This window comes from Musca domestica, unplaced genomic scaffold (assembly GCF_030504385.1).
Source record: "Musca domestica strain aabys unplaced genomic scaffold, Musca_domestica.polishedcontigs.V.1.1 15, whole genome shotgun sequence".
NCBI classification, from domain to species: domain Eukaryota; kingdom Metazoa; phylum Arthropoda; class Insecta; order Diptera; family Muscidae; genus Musca; species Musca domestica.
In genome coordinates this window covers 7,971,212-7,991,804 of record NW_026712207.1, presented here as the reverse complement: position 1 = coordinate 7,991,804, position 20,593 = coordinate 7,971,212, and the positions used below count along the sequence as shown (strand labels likewise).

Genomic DNA, 20,593 nt, shown 5'->3' with positions numbered 1-20,593 from the left:
ACCATTGGTCACAGTTGCCACTGATGGTATTTTCCGTAACAAAATTACTTTTTAAGGAATTTAATTAAAATTTCTTACTTGACTTATTGCTTTTTCAGCAACCAACCATCATACACCCTCCCCACCCACCTCGTACACTCTGGATATTTCTCTGAATATTTTTAGAGGAAGCAGAAGAATGAACAAGTGTGTAACATTTGTTACACCAATAAAAGGACGAAATTGGTGGTGGTGTTGGTGGATATTTTCAATATCGAACAAAAGATTGTAATCATTATTCAGGCTAAGAGATCAAAATATGGATTGCCGTATTGTACAGTAGAACGGTATTCTTCGAAGAGGTATTCAAAACCTTCAATTTCCTGAAATTATGTTATTTCATCCCGCACGGGGTCTTGGCACTATTATTCTAAAGTGGGTTAAAGCCAGTTAATTAATAGCAAGGCGTTGTCCACCTAGGAGCTATATAGGATTTTAGTCTTAACAAAAAAAGTTTTACTGTGCCCTCCACCATACAATGGAGGGTAAATGAAATAGTCTTTTACTTTGAAAACACCTCGAAATATTTGTCAGAGACCCCACAGATTACATATGCTCCGATCTGATCAGAATAAAATTATAAGGCCATCTACGATGTCTGTCTGTCTGTTATAACCACGATAGAGCCCACATTATTTAATCTGGAGCTTTTAAATTCGGCACAAAAATTTATATTATATGCTGGCTCATTGGTATGGAAAATGGGCTGTATTGGTCCAGGTTTTGGCCCCATATAGCGGTACATGCAGGTTTTTCACAATTTTATACCAAATCAGCTGAAACTTTACATTTAGGGTTTATGGTAGATATATTCTCTTCGAGTAAAAAAAATTCAATTCAGGTCCAATAATTGGTATAACTCCCATATAACGGTATCTTCCGATTCTCGGTATTTTGAAGGTTTCTGTCACAATTTCCAATCAAATTAGCTGAAACTTTATGTTTATGGTTCTTGGTAAGTCTGTTCTGTCTCTGCAAAAAATATTCGATTCAGGTCCACTAGTTGGTATCCGGCACCCATATAACGGCACCTCCAAATTTTAGGCATTTTGACGATGTTAGAATCATTTTCTAGCGGATATGTCTATAAATTTGTATCTGTAGTTCGTAATGGGTTTTAGCAAGTGTGAGAGAACAACAGGGTGAGATAAAAAAAACCGCAACAAAGTCAAACGCCATAATTTTTACATTTTTTTTAAATTTCCTTGAATGAAAGCAAAAAATGTCGGACATAGCATCAAATTTTAGAATAAGTTTAGATTTGTTCGAATTGATCACCTTTGGCACGAATTATGGCCTTCAAACGGCCAATGAAACCGTCACACGCTGCCCGAATGTTGCTCTGCGGTATTTTGGACCATTCCCGGTGAAGCGCTTGCTTGAAGTGATCGACACTTTGGTATTTTTTAGTGCCAACCTTGCTTTCCAAAATACTCCAGACACAATAGTCCAGCGGGTTGGTATCCGGAGATTTTGGTTACCATTGTGCGCTCCAAATGAAGCGAGGAACCTCATTTTGTAACCGTTCTTGGGTGGCGCGTGCTGAGTGCAATGGTGCTGAGTCCTGTTGGAATTTCCAAGGTCTGCGACCAAAATTTTTGCCTGGCCAAGGCTTTAATACACCCTCCAGAATATTTTTTGCGATAATATTTGGTATTTATTCTGATGCCACGGTTGATTAATACGAGCGGAGAGCGACCATCGGCTTTTATGGCGGTCCACACCATCACCATGGCCGGCGCATGAGTTCTGGTGGCCAACCGAAGGTGCACATTTTCAGCTGACCTCTTTGGCAAGTAGAACTCGATCATTTTGCTTGTTTACAAACTGCTGGACAACGAATGTTTGCTCATCGGAGACGGAGAAAACCAAATTCGGCAGTTCACCACCACTCGGTCAAGCGAAGTAACTCTTTAGCTCTTTTGAGTCTATTTTCTCTCTGTTGCAGTGTAAGTTCTTGGACTTTTTGGAATTTCAATGGCTTTACCCTGAGCTCATTTTTCAATATTTGCCGAGTAGGGTATTGCGATATGTTCAGCTCACGAGCCATTTTTCGACCACTGCGACGCGGGTTTCGATCATGTCGCTTCTTTACTTTTTGAACCATTTCTGCTGATGTTGCTGTTTTCTTCCGTCCACCTCCTTGACGTCGGGCTACGCTACCAGTATCACGTTAACGAGCGATGGTATGAGACACAAAAGATTCATTCGCATTTAAATGCTGGAGTGATCTAACGAAAGCCACTTGTGGGTTTCCAGCCAAATATAAAGATATCACACTATCCCAATTGAATTCCATCACGAATAACTTTTTTTCTGGAAAATTCTCACCAAAATGCTTCTGTACGCTTGTAAGCAATATGATGAGCTGTCACTGTAATAATTTTTACAGTTGTCGGATGAGTGGCTTAGAAATGACAGCAGTTGGAAGTTGGTTGCAGTTTTTTTAATTTCACCCTGTATATAGGTCCATGATATCGTATATCCCCCATATAACGGTACCCCCCGATATTCGGTATTTAGATGATTTCAGCCACATTTTTCAATGGAATTTTCTGAAATTCTACACAAGGAGTTCTCTGTGAGCACCTTACCCCCTGAAAGAGAATTGCCTATGTAGGTCCACGATATTGTATAGCCCTCATATAATTCATGATTGTAGCAGCACATTTGTCAATGGAATTGCCTCAAAATTCACATAAAAAGTTCCTTCTGAGTACTTCACCCCCTGGAAGAGAATTATCTATATAGGTCCACGATATCGTATATCCTCCATGTAACGTTACCTCCCGATATTCGTTATTTTAATGATTTTAGCTACATTTTTCAATGGAATTGTCTGAAAACCCACATAAGGAGTTCCTTCTGAGTACTTTACCCCCTGGAAGAAAAAATGGCTATATAGGTTCACGATAACCATATAACGGTACATCCCGATATTCGGTATTTTGATGATTTTAGAAACAAAATTTTGACCGGAATTGTTTCAAATTTCGTATTTAGAGTTCCTAATATGTAGGTACTACTGTCTATAACAAATAATTCTCTATACTGGTCCAGGTCTTCGTGTAGGCCCCATATATAAGTACCTCCCTATATTCGGTATTTTGACGATTATAGGTACAAAATTCACCGAAATTGTTTGAAATTTCGTATTTGAAGTGCTTAATAGGCTGTAGTCTGCGACAGAAAATTGTCTATGCATGTCCAGGTCTTCGTATAGGCCCTATATATCAGTGCCTCCTTATATTCGATATTTGGACGATTTTAGGTACAAAATTCACCGAAGTTGTTTGAAATTTCGTATTTAAAGTTCGTAATAGATACTACAGCCTGTGACAGAAAATTGTCTTCGTATAGGCCCCATATATCAGTACCTACCTATATTCGGTATTTTAATGATTTTAGCTACATTATATCCCCGGATTTTTTTAAAGTTTTTTATTTGAATATTGTAATAGCTTATGACAAAAGTTTCCTATGCAGGTCTTCTTCTACCTATATACCCCAATATAACGGCTATATTGGGTATTTTTACGATTTAAACAGAATTTTTAAGGGATTTTATTTTTTTTTTTTTTTTGTGAAAATTTCCGAATTCGTTCCAAATGGTGGAGGGCATTCAAAATTCTCTTGTCGAAAAAATATCTCCCCTCTTAAAAAAAAAAACACATTTTCCACATCTTTCCAATTTTCCAGGGTCTCCTGATCAGCTGCAATCAAATGTCAGCCGAATATCTTTTCATGACAGACAAACAATACGACATTAGCTATGATACTGGCGATAAAGTCATTCAATGTGGTCGACACAATGACATTTTCAAATTGTGGTTGCAATGGCGTTCCAAGGGTACCGAAGGTTTCGAACGGCAACAGGATCGTCTAATGGACTTGGCCCAATATCAGGTGCGACGAATCAAGGAGCAATCAGATCGTTTCCACTTGATCATGGAACCTGAATGTGTGAATGTGTCGTTCTGGTATATACCAAAGCGATTGCGGGGTGTGCCACACGATGCCAACAAGGAAAAGGAGCTGGGAAAGGTAAGAGTGAAAAGTTGATATACCTGAGTATTTAGTACAAATTTTTGGCTTTTAGATCTGCCCCATTATCAAAGGCCGCATGATGCAAAAGGGCAGCCTTATGGTTGGCTATCAACCCGACGATCGACGACCCAATTTCTTCCGTTCGATTATTTCATCAGCAGCCGTCACCGAGGCCGATGTGGATTATATGCTGGATGAAATCCATCGATTGGGAGATGATTTGTAAATTCCATTCTAGGTTAATTAATTTGTTTGAAATCGTGTGAAACAGAGTCTATTGTTTCATCATCAATAGCCGGAAAAATATATATATATATATACATACATACCACACATATATACATATAATATAATTTTTAGTATAATTTCAATTTAGACAACTATTACAAAAAGAGAAAAGAAACCAAAAAAAAATATTAGTTATAAGTTACAACAAATCATGAACAACCAAGATATATCCCTAAGGTAAAAGCATATCACATGAAACAAAAACAAAATGAAAAATCACAAAAAAACTACGGAGCAACTCTAGTTCAGAGAAAACTCTTCCAATTTTTTTTTGAAATTTTTTCCAGTGGTATATATTTTTACCCTGATTCCGAGAAATAATTTTTTTCTTGGCGGACGGACCCGGGACTCCAAATCCGCTTGAATACAGACAATATATCGGGTATGTGGATCCAGGTCTTGAGCCTGGAATTTCGGGTCAAAAATCTGGGGTCCTGTGGTATGTATTTTTACCCTGATTCCGAGAAATAATTTATTTCTTGGCGGACGGACCCGGGACTCCAGATTCACTTAGATACACACAATATATCGGGTATGTGGATCCGGGTCTTGAGCCTGGAATTTCGGGCCAAAAATCGGGGGTCCTGGTCTCGTCTCCCAAGAAAAAAATTGTTTCCCGGAATCAGGGTAAAAATACATACAAAGCACTGGAAAAAGAATTCAAAAAAAAATTGAGGAGTTTTTACTAAACTAGTGTTAAGCCAAAACTATTTTCACTATCTTTTCTTGTGCTCCAGTTAAAAAAATTAAAAAAATATATTTATTTTTGGATTTTCGGCCTAGACTTAATTCTCAAGAAAGATGGTGAAATTGTTTAATCGATTTTTGGAAAAAAGTAAATTTGGTCCATGAAAAATTCTCTGGTTTTTGGCTGTGTCTCAGATTGGGAAATGAGAGAATATCTTTGTATTAAAATAGCATGTCAAAAAAATTAATGTTTTTTTTTTTTAAAAAAAATACGTAGATTTATAAATATAAACTCCAATCGGAGGTTGTAACAAATTTTAATAATTTTTCATTCAAAAATTTCAATTCCAAAATAGCTTTGACAGTTCATTGTCCCAGCAGCTGTGTTGATTCATCTAAAATGGTAATTCTAGCTTCGAAACGAACTAGTTCACAGGAACTATTCTGCAAAGGGAACCGTTGGAAGTATAACAAGCTATTTTGTTCATCTTGTTCCTTTGGTTCCATGGTAGAAGAATATAGGTAGACGTATCGACACAGCTGTTGGGACAATGAACTGTCAAACCAATTTTGGAATGGAAAATGTTGAATGAAAAGTTATTAAAATTTGTAAAAATTGTTGAAAAACGCGAATTATAATAACCTCCGAATGACGTCGTATAAGAAAAAATATAAAAATCTACTTCTATTTGAAAAAAACTTTAATTTTTTTTACATATCAATGTTCCCGATCTTTGATGCATCTACCTGTATTTTTCTATCATGTTTGGTTTGAAATAAAATTCAAGTTTTAATAACTAAAAGTAAAAAAAGGGCTAAATAAACCGATTGAATAAAAATGAACCAAGGAACTAGTTGACCATACTAGTTCCTTCCACCACAATAGTATGGGGGTATATTTTGTCATTCCGTTTGTAACTCATCGAATTAATAATTGTAGACCTAACAAAGTATAAATATATTCTTGTTCAGCGTAAAGTTTCAAGGTCCGTCTGTTGTAATCGCGCCAGTGTCAATACGAATTAAGATAGGAAGCTAAAATTTCGCACAGATCAGTCTTTTGTGTGCCGACAGGATCAAATCGAAATGGGCTATATCAGTTCACGATATCGTATATCCCCCATATAACAGTACCCCCCGAATTTTAATATTTTGATGATTGTAGCTAAATTTTTGAATGGAGTTGTCTGAAAATCCACATAAATATTTCCATTTGAGTACTTTACACCCTGGAAAGAGAATTGTCTATATAGGTCCACGATATCGTGTAGACCCCTTATAACAGTACCCCCAGATATTGGGAATTTTGAATAATTTAAGCCACATTTTTCAATTGCTTTGTCTGAAATTGTACACAAGGAGTTCTTTGGGGTACTTAACCGCCTGTAAGAGAATTTTCTATATAAGTCCATGATATCGTATATCCCCATACCTCCCGATATGGAATTGTCTGAAAATCCACACAAGGAGTTCTTTGGGGGTTCTTTACCGCCTGTAAGAGAATTTTCTTTATAAGTCCATGATATCGTTTACCCCCCATATAACGGAACCTCTCGATATTCGGTTTTTTATGATTTTAGGCACATTTTACAACGGAATTGTCTGAAAATCCACACAAGGAGTTCCTTCTGAGTACTTTGCCCCTGAAAGGGAATTGTATATATGGTTCTACGTTTTAGTATAACACCCATATAACGCTACCCCGAGATATTCGGTATTTCCAGGATTTTCGCGACATTATTCACCAGAATTGTTTCAAATTTCGTATTTGAAGTTCCTAATGGATAATTTTGTCTATGACAGAAAATTGTCTATGAAAGTCCGGGTCTTCATATAGTCCCCATATAGCGGTACCTCCCAATATTCGGTATTTTGATGATTTCAGCGACAATATTCACAGGAATTATTTCAAATTCCGTATTTGAAGTTCCTAATGGGTACTTTTGTCTATGACAGAAAATTGCTTATGCAGGTCCAGGTCTTCGTATAACCCCCATATATCCGTACCTCCCTATATTCTGTATTTTGATGATTTTAGCGACATTATTCACCAGAATTGTTTCAAATTCCCCATTTGAAGTTCTAACTAGGTACTGCAATCTATGAAAGAAAATTGTCTATGCAGGTCCAGGTCTTATTATAACCCCAATATAGCGGTACCTCCCAATATGTTATTTTGCTGATTTCAGCGACAATATTCACAGGAATTATTTTAAATTCCGTGTTTGAAGTTCCTAATGGGTACTTCTGTCTAAGACAGAAAATTGTCTATGAAAGTGCAGGTCTTCTTTTAACCCCCATATAGCGGTACCTCCCAATATTCGTTATTTTCCTGATTTCAGCGACATTATTCACCGCAATTGTTTCAAATTCCGTATTTGAAGTTCCTAATGGGTACTTTTGTCTATGACAGAAAATTGCTTATGCAGGTCCAGGTCTTTGTATAACCCCCATATATCCGTACCTCCCTATATTCGGTATTTTGACGATTTTAACGACATAATTCACCAGAATTGCGCCAAAATTCGTATTTAAAGTTCTTAATCGGTACTTCAACCAATGACAAAAAATTGTCTAAGCAGGTACAGGTCTTCATATAGCCCCCATACAACGGTACCTCCCTATATTCTGTATTTTGATGATTTAAGCTATATTTTTCAATGGGATTGTTTCAAATTCCGTATTTCAAGTTCGTAATGGGTACTGCAGCCTATGACAGAATATGGTCTATGCAGGTCCAGGTTGTCGCATAAGTCCCATATATCGGTATTCAGTATTTTGACGATTTTAGATGCAATATTCACCGAAATTACTTAAAATTTCGTATTTCAATATTGCAATAGCCTATGACAACAGCGGCCTATGCAGGTCCACGTCTTCGTATAGACCCCAATATAAGGGCTATATTCGGTATTTTAAGACTTTAAGAGAATTTTAACGGATTTTTTTTTTCTTTTTTTTTGAAAATTTTCGAGTTCCTTCCAAATGGTATAAGGTTTTGAAAGTCCGACCAAACTTAGCAGCTTTTTTACTTCTTTCTTCTTAAAGTACGTTTACATTTACTAAATCGAGTGGATTTCAAGTGGCAATTTTATTGCATATACGTCAAATGCAATCCCCTCGATTTGTTATGGGAAAGGAGACGGGGAAAATTTACGGAAAAGAACGACTTGTTTTATGGGAAAAAAGAGTGTGGGAAGAGGCAAATTTCATATTTTCTTCGAACCTTTCGTCAAAAAACTACATTTTCTTTTAGAAATCTTAGCACATTTGTTTTCAGACTTAAGGTGCAAGTACATAAGATGCTTGAAGTCATGGCTATATTTTTTGACATTTCATAAAGGGATAACAGAACCGCACTAAACTCCTGCCGTCGTTTTCCATTATAATTTAACATTAATATGCCTACCCATGACTTCAAGCTTTTTATGTACTTGCACCTTTATTTATTATTTTTTTTTTTTTTTGTGGCAAAGTCATGGTAAAATTAAGAGGTTAAAGCCATTTTAAATAAGCATTCCCATCTTTACATTTTCGGTAATTTACAAATTTTGTCAAATGTCACTCTTAGAAATCAGGTTCCCATCTCTAATTTATTAATATACAATGAATTTATAAATTAACGTTTTGACAATGAGATGTTGTAAAATGAATAATTTTGAAAAAAAAAATAACATATGATTGCCAGATTTTACCTTTTTAATTCTAAATAAAAATAAATATTACCCTTATCAATTTTGTTCATAAAACAAGAATAGGACTTCATATATATATATATTCATATATTTATATTTAAGGCCGTTTTCTTTGATTTCAAAATATAATTCTCTCCTCTCTTCCCAATCGATTCACAACAAGGAAGCTGAAATAGTCTTAATCAAATTTACTTTTAAAACTAAAATCGCAACTATAAATACATGCATACTATTTACATATACATACCAAAAACCAAAAACATATTCATATACGCTATTATTATAAAAAAAAAACAAATAACTTAATGCCAAAAGAAGAGAAAATATTCTAATTGTTAACTGTTAATTTTCGTTGTTTAATTTGTAAATGTTGAATATTTAACTAAATTTGCAACTTTTAACCGACCTAAGTGTCAATTATAAGCACAGCACAGCACCAAAAAAAAAAAAAAAAAAAACAAAAAAGCACACAAAATCTGCACTCAAAATACCTAAATGCACCCAAAAAAGAAATCACCTAGTCATGCACCACAATATTATAACTACTAACCTATAATTTTAAGATGGCACCCTAATTAGGAATACAAAGCACGAAATTTAAATAATTAATTTTTATTTATTAAATATTTTTAATTTGTATATTTTTTAAATATTTTGTCCATCAAATATATACTTCGAAAACAAAAAACTTCGCCAAAAAAAAAAAAACAAATATATATAAATTACATAATTATGTACCTTTGCAAAGAGACCTGTGCTTGTTATAAATATGTATGTAAATCCTGATATTTATATATGTATGTGAAAGTCCTCCTACCAATGCAAAAACAAAAAAGCATAACGCTTATTTTATAAACCAAAAAAAAAACAGATGTTGATGTTTTCCGTTTTTTTGTTAAATATTTATTTTTATTTTGAACTTTTCAAAAAATAGAATATTTTATTTTTAAATAAAAATATAATAATAATTAAAATTACAACTCTGAACAATTTTGAAAATGAATCAAAACCCAAAAAACACACTTACATGTGTCAATTAAACGAATAGATAAATATAAATTATAAAAATAAAAACAATAACAAATAACATAATAGACAATTATTTAGATGGCAAAAATAACAAAAAAGAACAACAGAAGGAAACGCTGCCAAAATCAAATGCGCATACTTAACAAATAAGTTTTAGCTGAATGGCCAAAATTAAGCGTTTTTAATAAAAAAAATAATAATAAAAATAATAGAAAATTTTTTTTTGGTTGAAATTGTTTAAAAAAATGTCTAAAAAAACTCGTACATAAAATAATATTGAGAAAAAAATTTAAATAATTTTAAAATTTAAAAAAAAAAAATAAGTTTATTGCCCCCTGACTTGACATTTTTAATGTCATTGGGCCAAATGTTATTACAATTATTTTTAATAATATTAATTTTCTGTTTTATAAATTTTAATTTTTTTGTGGTTATTATTATAAGTATTAGTATTATTATATTGTTATTATTATAACTTTATTTGATTAATATAATTATTGTTCTAATTATTATTATATTATAAATATTTAAATTATTTTTATGATATATATTATATTTTATTGTATATTATATTATTTTATATTATATTATTATAAATACTATTTTTATAAATAATAATATTTCTTCGAGTTTTAGGCCATTGCAGATTTATTTTTATTGATTACAAAAAGGTGTTCCCAATATCAAATTTTATTGTTATTAATAATTTAATATTTTATAATTGCTATTATTAATTTTTAATAATATTATTTTAATAATTATTTTCAAACTTTTACACATCTAATAATAATACGCTTTTATTAATTTTCTGATCATAATAATATAAATAAAATAAATATAGTATTTTATTTATTTTATTTTAGTAATTATATTAATTATATAATTATATATACTATAATTGTTACTATATATAATTATTATTATTATTTTATTATTATTGTTATTATATGATTTTTTTTTATGATTTTTTTGAGTTTTAGGCCATTGCAGATTTATTTTTATTGATTACAATTTGCCAATATTTCGCAATTTTCAAATTGCATATTCATACTATTTTTATTAATAATTTAAAATTTTATAATTGCTATTATTAATTTTTAATAATATTATTTTAATAATTATTTTCAAACTTTTACACATCTAATAATAATACGGTTTTATTAATTTTCTGATCATAATAATATAAATAAAATAAATATAGTATTTTATTTATTTTATTATAGTAATTATATTAATTATATAATTATATATACTATAATTGTACTATATAATTATTATTATTATTATTATTATTATTATTATTATTATTATTATTATTATAATTATTATTATTATCATTATTATTATTATTATTATTATTATTATTATTATTATTATTATTATTATTATTATTATTATTATTATTATTATTATTATTATTATTATATTATTATTATTATTATTATTATTATTATTATTATTATTATTATTATTATTATTATTATTATTATTATTATTATTATTATTATTATTATTATTATTATTATTATTATTATTATTATTATTATTATTTATTATTATTATTATTATTATTATTATCTTACCTTCATTTTAATAATTTATTATTACTATTATTATTATTATTATTATTATTATTATTATTATTATTATTATTATTATTATTATTATTATTATTATTATTATTATTATTATTATTATTATTATTATTATTATTATTATTATTATTATTATCATCATTATTCTTATGTCATTTATTTTATATAAAAATTATTTATTATATATAATTTATTATAACTACTTTCATTTTTTACAAATATTAAATTTATTGTTTTTATTATGAGTTGTACTATTATTATTATATAATTATTAATATTTTATTAATATAATTATTGTTCTAATTATTATTAACATTTTCATTATTTTTTCTATCATTAATATGATTTAACAATTATTATTATATTGTATTGTTATTAATTTTATTTCTATACCCTTAGTCATATGGCTACAGAGGGTATACAGGGCGAGATAAAAAAACTGCAACAAAGTCAAATTCCATAATTTTTACATTTTTTTTTTTAATTTTTTTGAATAAAAAAATAATTCGGAAATAGCTTCAAATTTTAAAATAAGTTTAGATTTGTTCGAATTGGTCACCTCTAGCACGAATTATGGCCTTCAAACGGTCAATGAAACCGTTACACGCTGCCTGAATGCTGCTCTGCTGTATTTTGGCCCATTCCCGGCGAAGCGCTTGCTTGAGGTGATCGACACTTTCGTATTTTAGTAGTGCCAACCTTGCTTTCCAAAATACTCGAGACACAATAGTCCAACGGATTGGTGTCCGGAGATTTTGTTGGCCATTATGCGCTGGTGGCCATGAAGCGATGAACCTCATTTTGTAACCATTTCTGGGTGTCGCGTGTTGAGTGCGATGGTGCTGAGTCCCATTGGAATGTCCAAGGTCTGCGGCCAAATGTTTGACCAGAATATTTTCGCAATAATATTCGCCATTTATTCTGATGCCACAATCGATTAATAGGAGCGGAGAGCGAACATCGGCTGTTATGGCAAGCCACTCCATCACCATGGCCGGCGCTTGAGTTCTGGTGGCCAATCGAACCTGCACATTTTCAGCTGACCTCTTTGGCAAGTAAACACGATCATTTTGTTTGTTTACAAACTGCTGGAAAACGAATGTTTTCTCATCGGAGCCGGAGAAACCACTTTCGGCCAAGCGAAGCAACTCTTTAGCTCTTTTGAGTCTATTTTCTTTCTGTTGAGGTGTAAGTTCTTGCACTTTTTGGAATTTCAATGGCTATACCCCGAGATAATTCTTCAATATTTGCCGAATGGAATATTGCGATATGTTCAGCTCACGAACCATTTTTCAGCCACTGCGACGCGGGTTTCAATCAAGTCGCTTCTTTACTTTTCGAACCATTTCTGCTGATGTTGCTGTATTCTTCGACTCCACTTCCTTGACGTCGGGCTACGCTACCAGTATCACGATAACGAGTGATGGTACGAGACACAAAAGATTTTTACACATTTAAATGCTGGAGTGCTCTAGGGATAGCCACTTGTGGTTTTCCAGCCAAATTTCATTTCATCACGAATAACTTTTTCCTGGAAAATTCTCACCAAAATGCTTTGGTACGCTTGTAAACAATATAATGAGCTGTCACTATCGGACGAGTGGCTTAGAAATGACAGTAGTCTGAAGTTAGTTGCCATTTTTTCATCTCACCCTGTATTTTCGAATTTTAATTTTAATTATTTTAAAATTTTAACGCTTTTCTTAATAATGCATTTTTACACTTTTATTAATTTTCTAAACATAATAATATAAATAAAATGTATATATAGTATACTATTTATAGTATCTATTATTATTAGTATAAATATTCTTATTGTTGTTGTAATTATTTAATATGTATTATTTGAATAATTTTACATTCTTTATATGTTTTATTATTATAATTATTGTTCTTATTATAAGTATTTTTAAAAAAATAAATTAAATATATCAAGATATTTTCATTTTCAGAGGCCCAATCAATGAATTTTATATAATTTAATTTATTATAATTAATATTCAATGATTTTCTTATACATAAAATAAAATCATTCAACAAAATTCCCAAAAAAATCTTTGAAATGCTAAAATAAAATATTATTGTATGTCAATATTAAAAAAACGAACACAACCTTATTTTAAACTGTTGTACGAAAAACTTGTAATATTTACATGTTGTTCCTTCATGTGTTTTTTTAAACTATTTTCTGTTCAATGTTGTCTATATGCATATATATTTATAATGTATAATATTTATTACAAACGCAATGCACCTAAAATTAAGTGTATGTATAAAGTGAATTATTGAAAACCTGATTTTGAGAAAAAAATCCTTCTTTTTAAACATAAAAATTCCCATATTTCCATTAATTCCCTCACCTCCTCCACACACAAAATTTCAATTCACAATAAATCGCCTCCTATACATACAAACATAGCTAATCGCATAAAAAATACACTACATTTATGAACTTGTTAAATCTGTGTTGTTATTTAAACCAAAGAATAAATGAAAAATAAAAAAAAAAAAAAATAAAAAACAAAAAAGAAAATTGTAATAAATTATAAATTATTATTGAAATTTATTATAGTTTAAATTGATCTGTATGTACAAGTGTTCTTCTCTATTCAGAAAAAAGTGAAAGTATAACAAAAGATAAACAAAGAACTATACTCATATAAATGCATACATATATATACTAATTATACATAAAACATAACTATAGACACTTGATGACTATAAAACTGTCAAATCCAAAAAAATAAACCAAAAAAAAAAAAAAAAAAACAACAAAAATAAACGATTACTGCATTTGCAAGTTTAAGTTATTGATTGACAAAAAATACAAAAAAAATTATAACTGATGTTATGTATCAACTAAACAAAAATAATTGCATATACATATATAATCTAATGAAAAAATAAGAACAACAACAGAAAATGTAACCTATAAAATGCAAAACATAAAAATAAAATATATCACTGAAAACACAAACGAATTGTTTTTTGTTCCTTGGATACTTTATTTAGGTCCACCAAATGTTGATCAGCATGGTATAATGAAATAAAGGTAACATCATTTCAAATTAGCATTTCCAGCTCTGCATTTTCTGTAATTTACCTTGTCAAGTTTTAATGCATAAAAAGCAGTTACCTTCTCTGATTTTGTGTTATACCATGGGTTTTAGGAATATAGATTTTGACAAAGATATGATAGATAATATGAGATAATTTAAAAAATTATCTTCAAAAATCTTTTCTGCAGTTTAATTTACAAAAGAAGGAATGGGTGCCCACACTTTGAACCGGCTCAGGAAATATTCAACAAAACTTGGAAATATTATTCGTAGTAACCCATTTTTGTATAAATTTTGGTATAAAACAATTAAAAAAGTATAAGTCGGTTGTGCCGACAGATGCCAATGTTCGAATATTTCAAAAAAATGACTTGTTATGATTATTCAAACTCGTGACTCTCTATGGAGCGGCTTTTGAAAGAATGGGCCAATAATATATATTTTTGAAGAGAGTCGGATGATTATTTCGCGTTTTGTTTTTCAAAATCTTGAACCCTATGTGGGGCAGGTAGGAAAAGAAATGGTCTACCATCTCTATAGCAGATCTTGTGTTAATGGAAATATTCAAATATACCAAGTCTGGAATTGGAATCGGATGTTGATTTCGCTTTTTATGAGCTTCAGGGGTATTCAAAATGTTGAACCTTTGTGGGGGAGGTATCAGAAGGAGATGACCGATATATCCCATCTTCACAACAGATCTTGTGTTAGCAAAAATGTATGTATGTGTGAAATATAAAGAGAACCTGATGCTTATTACGGATATATAAACGTTTCGGTTATTCAAAATTTTGACTCTTTGTGGAGGAGGTACTTGAAGAAATGTTTCGAACTCTGTTTTGATATAAATATTCAGATGTGCCAAGTCTAGATAGAATCGGATGTTAGTTTAATGGATATTCAAAATTCCGACCTTTTGTGGGGGAGGTACCAGAAGGAGTGGACCGATTTATTCCGTTTTACTACCAGATCTTGGTTTCATAAAAATAGTTGGATATGTGAAATTTGAAGGCAGTCGGACTCTTACATAATATTTTATTAGAGTTGTATTTATTCAAAATGTTGACCCTTTGAGGGGGAGGCTTGATGGAGTGGGCCGATATTGTCCATTTTCGCACCTGACCTAGCACTGACGCAAATATTAGGATTTGGAGGGAAATCGGATTATCGTTTCTCTTTCTGTGCAGAAAATATTTCTGTGTTTGAAAATTTTGACAGTTCGGGGGAGTTACCAGAAGGAGTGGACCGATATTGCCCATCTCCGAACTCGATCTAAGTTTGACAAAAATATTACAATGTACCAAGTTTGGACCAAATCATATACTCTCTGAGAGTTATCGCGCTCACCAGCCAGACAGACGGACGGGCATAGCTAGATCGACTCCAATTGTCCTGAAACGGATTTGGTCCAAAGAGACCTAGGGTCTAAAACCGTTATTTCGATTAGGCACGTTTTGACCGGATTCAAATGATATATACCCTCTCTAGCCATATGGCTAAGGGTATAAAAAGGTAAACAAAGGCTAGAGTCGGGCGGGGCCGACCACTATATTTTACGGTAAAGTTTCTGTAGATCTGAGACTACAAAATAAAATAAACTAACAGAGTTACAGACGGCCATGACTAGATCAACTCAGTTCGATCGTAGGTCTTTTACTAATATTTCAAAGTGTTTCAAACGCTTTGGCTCCATCAAACTTATAAATACAATAATGTTGTAAAGTGCAAAAATATTACAAAATGTACAATTCAATATTATGAGTCGAAAATCAGGAAAATTTGCTGTTCTTTGTCCATTTAAACCCCTAAATATTTTGTGATCATCTCGGCGATACTGGAAGGTCCATATATAGCATCGTGGGTCTAGGATCAATATAGAGGGGACATAAAATAGAGTAGACATATAAATAAAATACCATTTTTTATTTTATGTGGATTCAACAGTAAGCGCAAGAGAGCGAACTTATGAGAAGGCATGGTAGAAGAATACAGGTAGTCGCATAGACACAGCTGCTGGGACAATGAACTGTAAAACCAATTTTGAAATTGAAAATGTTGAAAAAAATTATTCAAATTTGTAAAAATTTGTTGGAAAATACTTATTTTAACATCCTCTGATTGGTGTCGTATAAGAAAAAAAATCTACTTATTTTTGAAAAAAAAAATAAAATTTTTGACAAATCAATATTCCCAAGCGTTGACACATTTACCTGTATTTTTCTACCATGTGAGGAGGCAACGCTAACATTCTATTTGGTAGAATAATGCATTGACTTAATGTTCTTCTTTCCTTTCCTTTCTTCTTTCCTTTAGAATTAATGTCAACATTGTATGTCACATTTCTAGTGGCAATTATAACACTTTTACTAAAAGCCTAACAGAGTTGTATTTTATTATAATGTCTAGTTTGTATATTAACTAAAGGGTTTATGTCTAAGATGGGTATGTCTAGACTAAGCCTTATGGTGACGTATTTGACACGTGGCACAATTTGATATTATTGTGTTACATATACGATACCGTACCGTAAACTTGGCGTTTGTGATGCCTTAGTTTTTTCGAATTCATTATTGTTGGTGGATGTCTAAGCTACTGAAACAACGAAAATAGTTAAAGTAAAAACAAAACCATAGACGTTAATGCAAATTTCATTGTTGTTATATTTCGGTGGATGATTCCTTGTAAAGTGTGCTTTTTAATAAAGAACTAGCTAAACTCAGTGCGCTTCGCTACCCCTTTTGATTTTATATGCATTCAAATTTTTAATACGAATATATGTTGGTTTAAAAAAAATCAAAAATTAAAAAAAAAAGATTTTTTTAATACTATAATGCAGCAAATAGCTCGGTCTACAAACCCATGAACTATAAATGAACAGCTGACCATGAGAAAAGTAGTAACATGCCATGCATACACGAAGGGTTTGTCCTTCGGATTTATTATTTTCATAGCAAATGCCAAGCATGCAGGAAACTGCAATCTTTTGAAATTGAGTGGCATTTCTGTTGCATTTGGTGAATTGGAGGTAGCAACATACTTCCCCGTAATAATCGTATCCTCAATTAAATTGTTGAGTAGTTTTTAACTGTTAGCCTGATACCATTATAAAGTCGTGGGTCGATGCTTCTTAATAAAATCGTATCCCAATCTGAACCGATTTTAATATAAATTGACAAAATCACTTTTACACCAAATTCCGTCACACCTTTCATATTTCATTGAAATTGGAGAAACATAGCGTTCTTGGTTCATCAAAAATACGAAATCGGCCGCGAGTATATATGCGTATATACCTCAACCGATTACAATATAATTTGATTTTTTTTTGTACCAAATTTCGTCTCTCTGTCGAATTTTATTGGAATCGGAATCACATATCGCATTACGCGCATGAAATGTATAAAATCGGTCGAAAATATATATAGGAGCTACATCCAAATCTGAACCGATTTGAATATAATTTGAGAAATTTATTTTCTGATCGAACCCCGTCACGTATTCCAAATTTCATTGGAATCGAACATAAATGTCGTGTTTGGTGTATCAAATAAACGAAATCGGCCGAAATTATATATGGGAGCTTTATCCAAATCTGAACCGATTTCAATATAATTTAATTTAACAAATGTACATTCGTTTTAAATTTCGTTAACATTCCAAATTTCATTGAAATTAGAAATACATAGCATGTTTGGTGCGCCAAATACATGAAATCGGTCGAAAATATATATGGGAGTTATATCCAAATCTGAAACGATTTCAATATAATTAGATAAAAAAAATTTTAGATAAATTCCATCACACATTTCAAATTTCATTGGCCCAATTCACACGAAAGTAATTTGTAGTCCAAACTAATTTTTACTTTCCAAAACATACGAGACTAATGAAACTGTCTTAAACTGATTGACGTATACACAGCTTTATGTGTGTTAGTATTTCTGTATTTATTTTTTTTTCATGAGTGTGCATGTATTAGTTTAGTTCTGCTAATGCGTTGTTGAGGCTGGATAAAATTTTAGTCCAACCAAAAAACGACTCTCCTCACCGAAAATGCTTTCAAGCTGCTTTGTTAGACTCTCGTGTGAATTAGACCATTAAAATGCATGAAATCGTCGAAATTATATATGAGAGTTGTATCCAAACCTTAACCGATTTTAATATAATTTGGCAAATTTTTTTGTTCCAAATTCCGTTACGCATTTAAAATTGGGAGACTGTATCTGTCTGTAATCTATCAATCGATATGTTCATATAAAATCTAAATTTTTGGGAGGTACCGCCTATTCTGATGCTATATCTCCAGTTCCAAGTGGTATTTAAATAAAATTATATAGCCTATATTACTTTCAGGCAATGTTGAAGTATACTAGGAAATTTTCAGGAAAATCTGTGGAGCGGTTTCGAGTCAATAAATTACAAATAAATTACATACAAACATTTTCATATTTTATAGATATAGATGGTGCTAAAACATTTATATATAATAGTAAATTTATATCCTACCCATGGTTGTATCCCTTTTTCTATTAAAACACCTTCAAAGTTATGGTTTCTTTTTTTTTAAGTTTTGGTTGCATTCCGGTTTATTGGACGTTTTGAAAGAGTATATAAAATAAAACAAATTCTCTAGAATATATAGTATTCTATATACAATATACACAAACATTGTGTTGTTGGTTTTCTTGTTGTTGTTGTAATTCCATTATGGTTTTTGTGTTTTGTTTTGTATTTTTATAATATCTCGCTACATAAATTTAATTTCATGTTTTCGAACGAATTGTGCATTGTGATAACATTTCATTTTTTTTAGTTTTTGTTAAATTAAATAAAATTCAAATCAGGCAACAAAATGAGGAAATTGAAAAAAAAATATTTTCTTTTGGGATTTGTACGTTAATGAAATTCATGGATTTGAATAAACAAAAAATTAAACCAAATCAAAAAGAGAGTTGAAAACAAAATGATTGGAGTATAACATTTGTTTAAAATACATTATTGCATTTTAGCCCCCATCTAGGTATTGTTTTTTTTTTTTTTTTTTTCAATTTTTATGTTTATTATTGTTTAATAATATTATGTCGTGTTCATACATTTGTTTTGTTATTGATATTTTAATTTAATATTGTAATGCTAATTGTATTTGTGTTTATTTGGATTTACATTAAAAAAGTGTAAATTGTTTTTTATTTAAATTTTTAATTGGCAAGCCGTTTATTTTCTTTAAACGTTATTTGTTAATCTCTCTCTGGGTTAATTTTTTATTTATATTTTTTTGTTTGTTGTTTTGTAAATTTCATATTAGATTTGTTATTTGTTGCTAGGTTAGGCTATTCGTTAATATTTTTATTACAATTAAAAATATCTTTTGTTTTGTTTTTGTTTCTTTGCTTTTGTAAAAAAAGTTAAATAAAAATATAGACAATTGTTCTTAATTAAAATAAAAAAATATATAGTATATATGTATGTAAGTACATCATCATCATCATTAATATTTGTTAAAGCAATTGTTGTTTGTTTTCTGTGTCTTTTCTTGTTCTAATTAATTAATTATTTCTTTTTAAATTCAAATTTTCCATTTGAACCCCTCATTTAGTAATTCTAACTAAGTTTTCTAATTTAGTGTGTATGTTTTAATGATAAATATTAAAAAAATCGTTTCCTAATTATTATAATAATGCAATTATTAATAAATTAATAACAAATATTTTTTTAATTTTTTTTAAGGGAATAGGTTTTTTCACAATGAAATTGTTGTGTGTGTGTCGGTGTTAATTTGAATTACATTCATTAAACAAATGAAAAAAGGAATTAAAAAATAATAGTTAATAATATTCGAAAGGAAAATTTCTTGTTTCTTTTAATCATTTGTTTGGCAATTCCCCATCCGCTCAACAGGAGGCTCGTGTTCATCATCATTCGGCTGCCAACTCATCGATGCGACAGCGTACTGCATGCTCAACAACTTCCAGACTGGGGTAGTCCAGCTCTTTCACCAGACACAATGTGGCCGAGAGTAAATTGGAACTCTGGAAAATGATAAAAGAAGAAGAATGTTAATATATATTTATTAAGGATTTTTTTTGAAGGACTTTCAAGGTCATAATCCTAAAATTTGAAGGTATTTCTAGGTTAAAGCTTTAAATTTTTAGGA

General features: G+C 30.7%; 2 protein-coding genes across 28 annotated transcripts in view; one reads left to right on the top strand and one right to left on the bottom strand.

Moving 5' to 3' along the window:
• LOC101901674 (glutamate decarboxylase) overlaps positions 1 to 4,410 on the top strand; it is a 60,423-nt gene extending 56,013 nt beyond the window's left edge. For both annotated transcript variants that reach the window (XM_059119625.1, XM_059119624.1), the window contains exons 7-8: positions 3,739 to 4,083; positions 4,139 to 4,410. In XM_059119625.1, the coding sequence (XP_058975608.1) occupies positions 3,739 to 4,083; positions 4,139 to 4,312 (519 nt within the window). In that variant the 3' untranslated portion in view covers positions 4,313 to 4,410. The remainder of the gene's footprint in view (positions 1 to 3,738; positions 4,084 to 4,138) is intronic.
• A 15,212-nt stretch (positions 4,411 to 19,622) lies between these two features.
• Positions 19,623 to 20,593, bottom strand: part of LOC101897730 (GATA zinc finger domain-containing protein 10) — a 57,691-nt gene continuing 56,720 nt past the window's right edge. For all 26 annotated transcript variants that reach the window (XM_059119614.1, XM_020034611.2, XM_020034614.2 and 23 more), the window contains one exon: positions 19,623 to 20,468. In XM_059119614.1, coding sequence (XP_058975597.1) covers positions 20,355 to 20,468 — 114 coding nt within the window. In that variant the 3' untranslated portion in view covers positions 19,623 to 20,354. The remainder of the gene's footprint in view (positions 20,469 to 20,593) is intronic.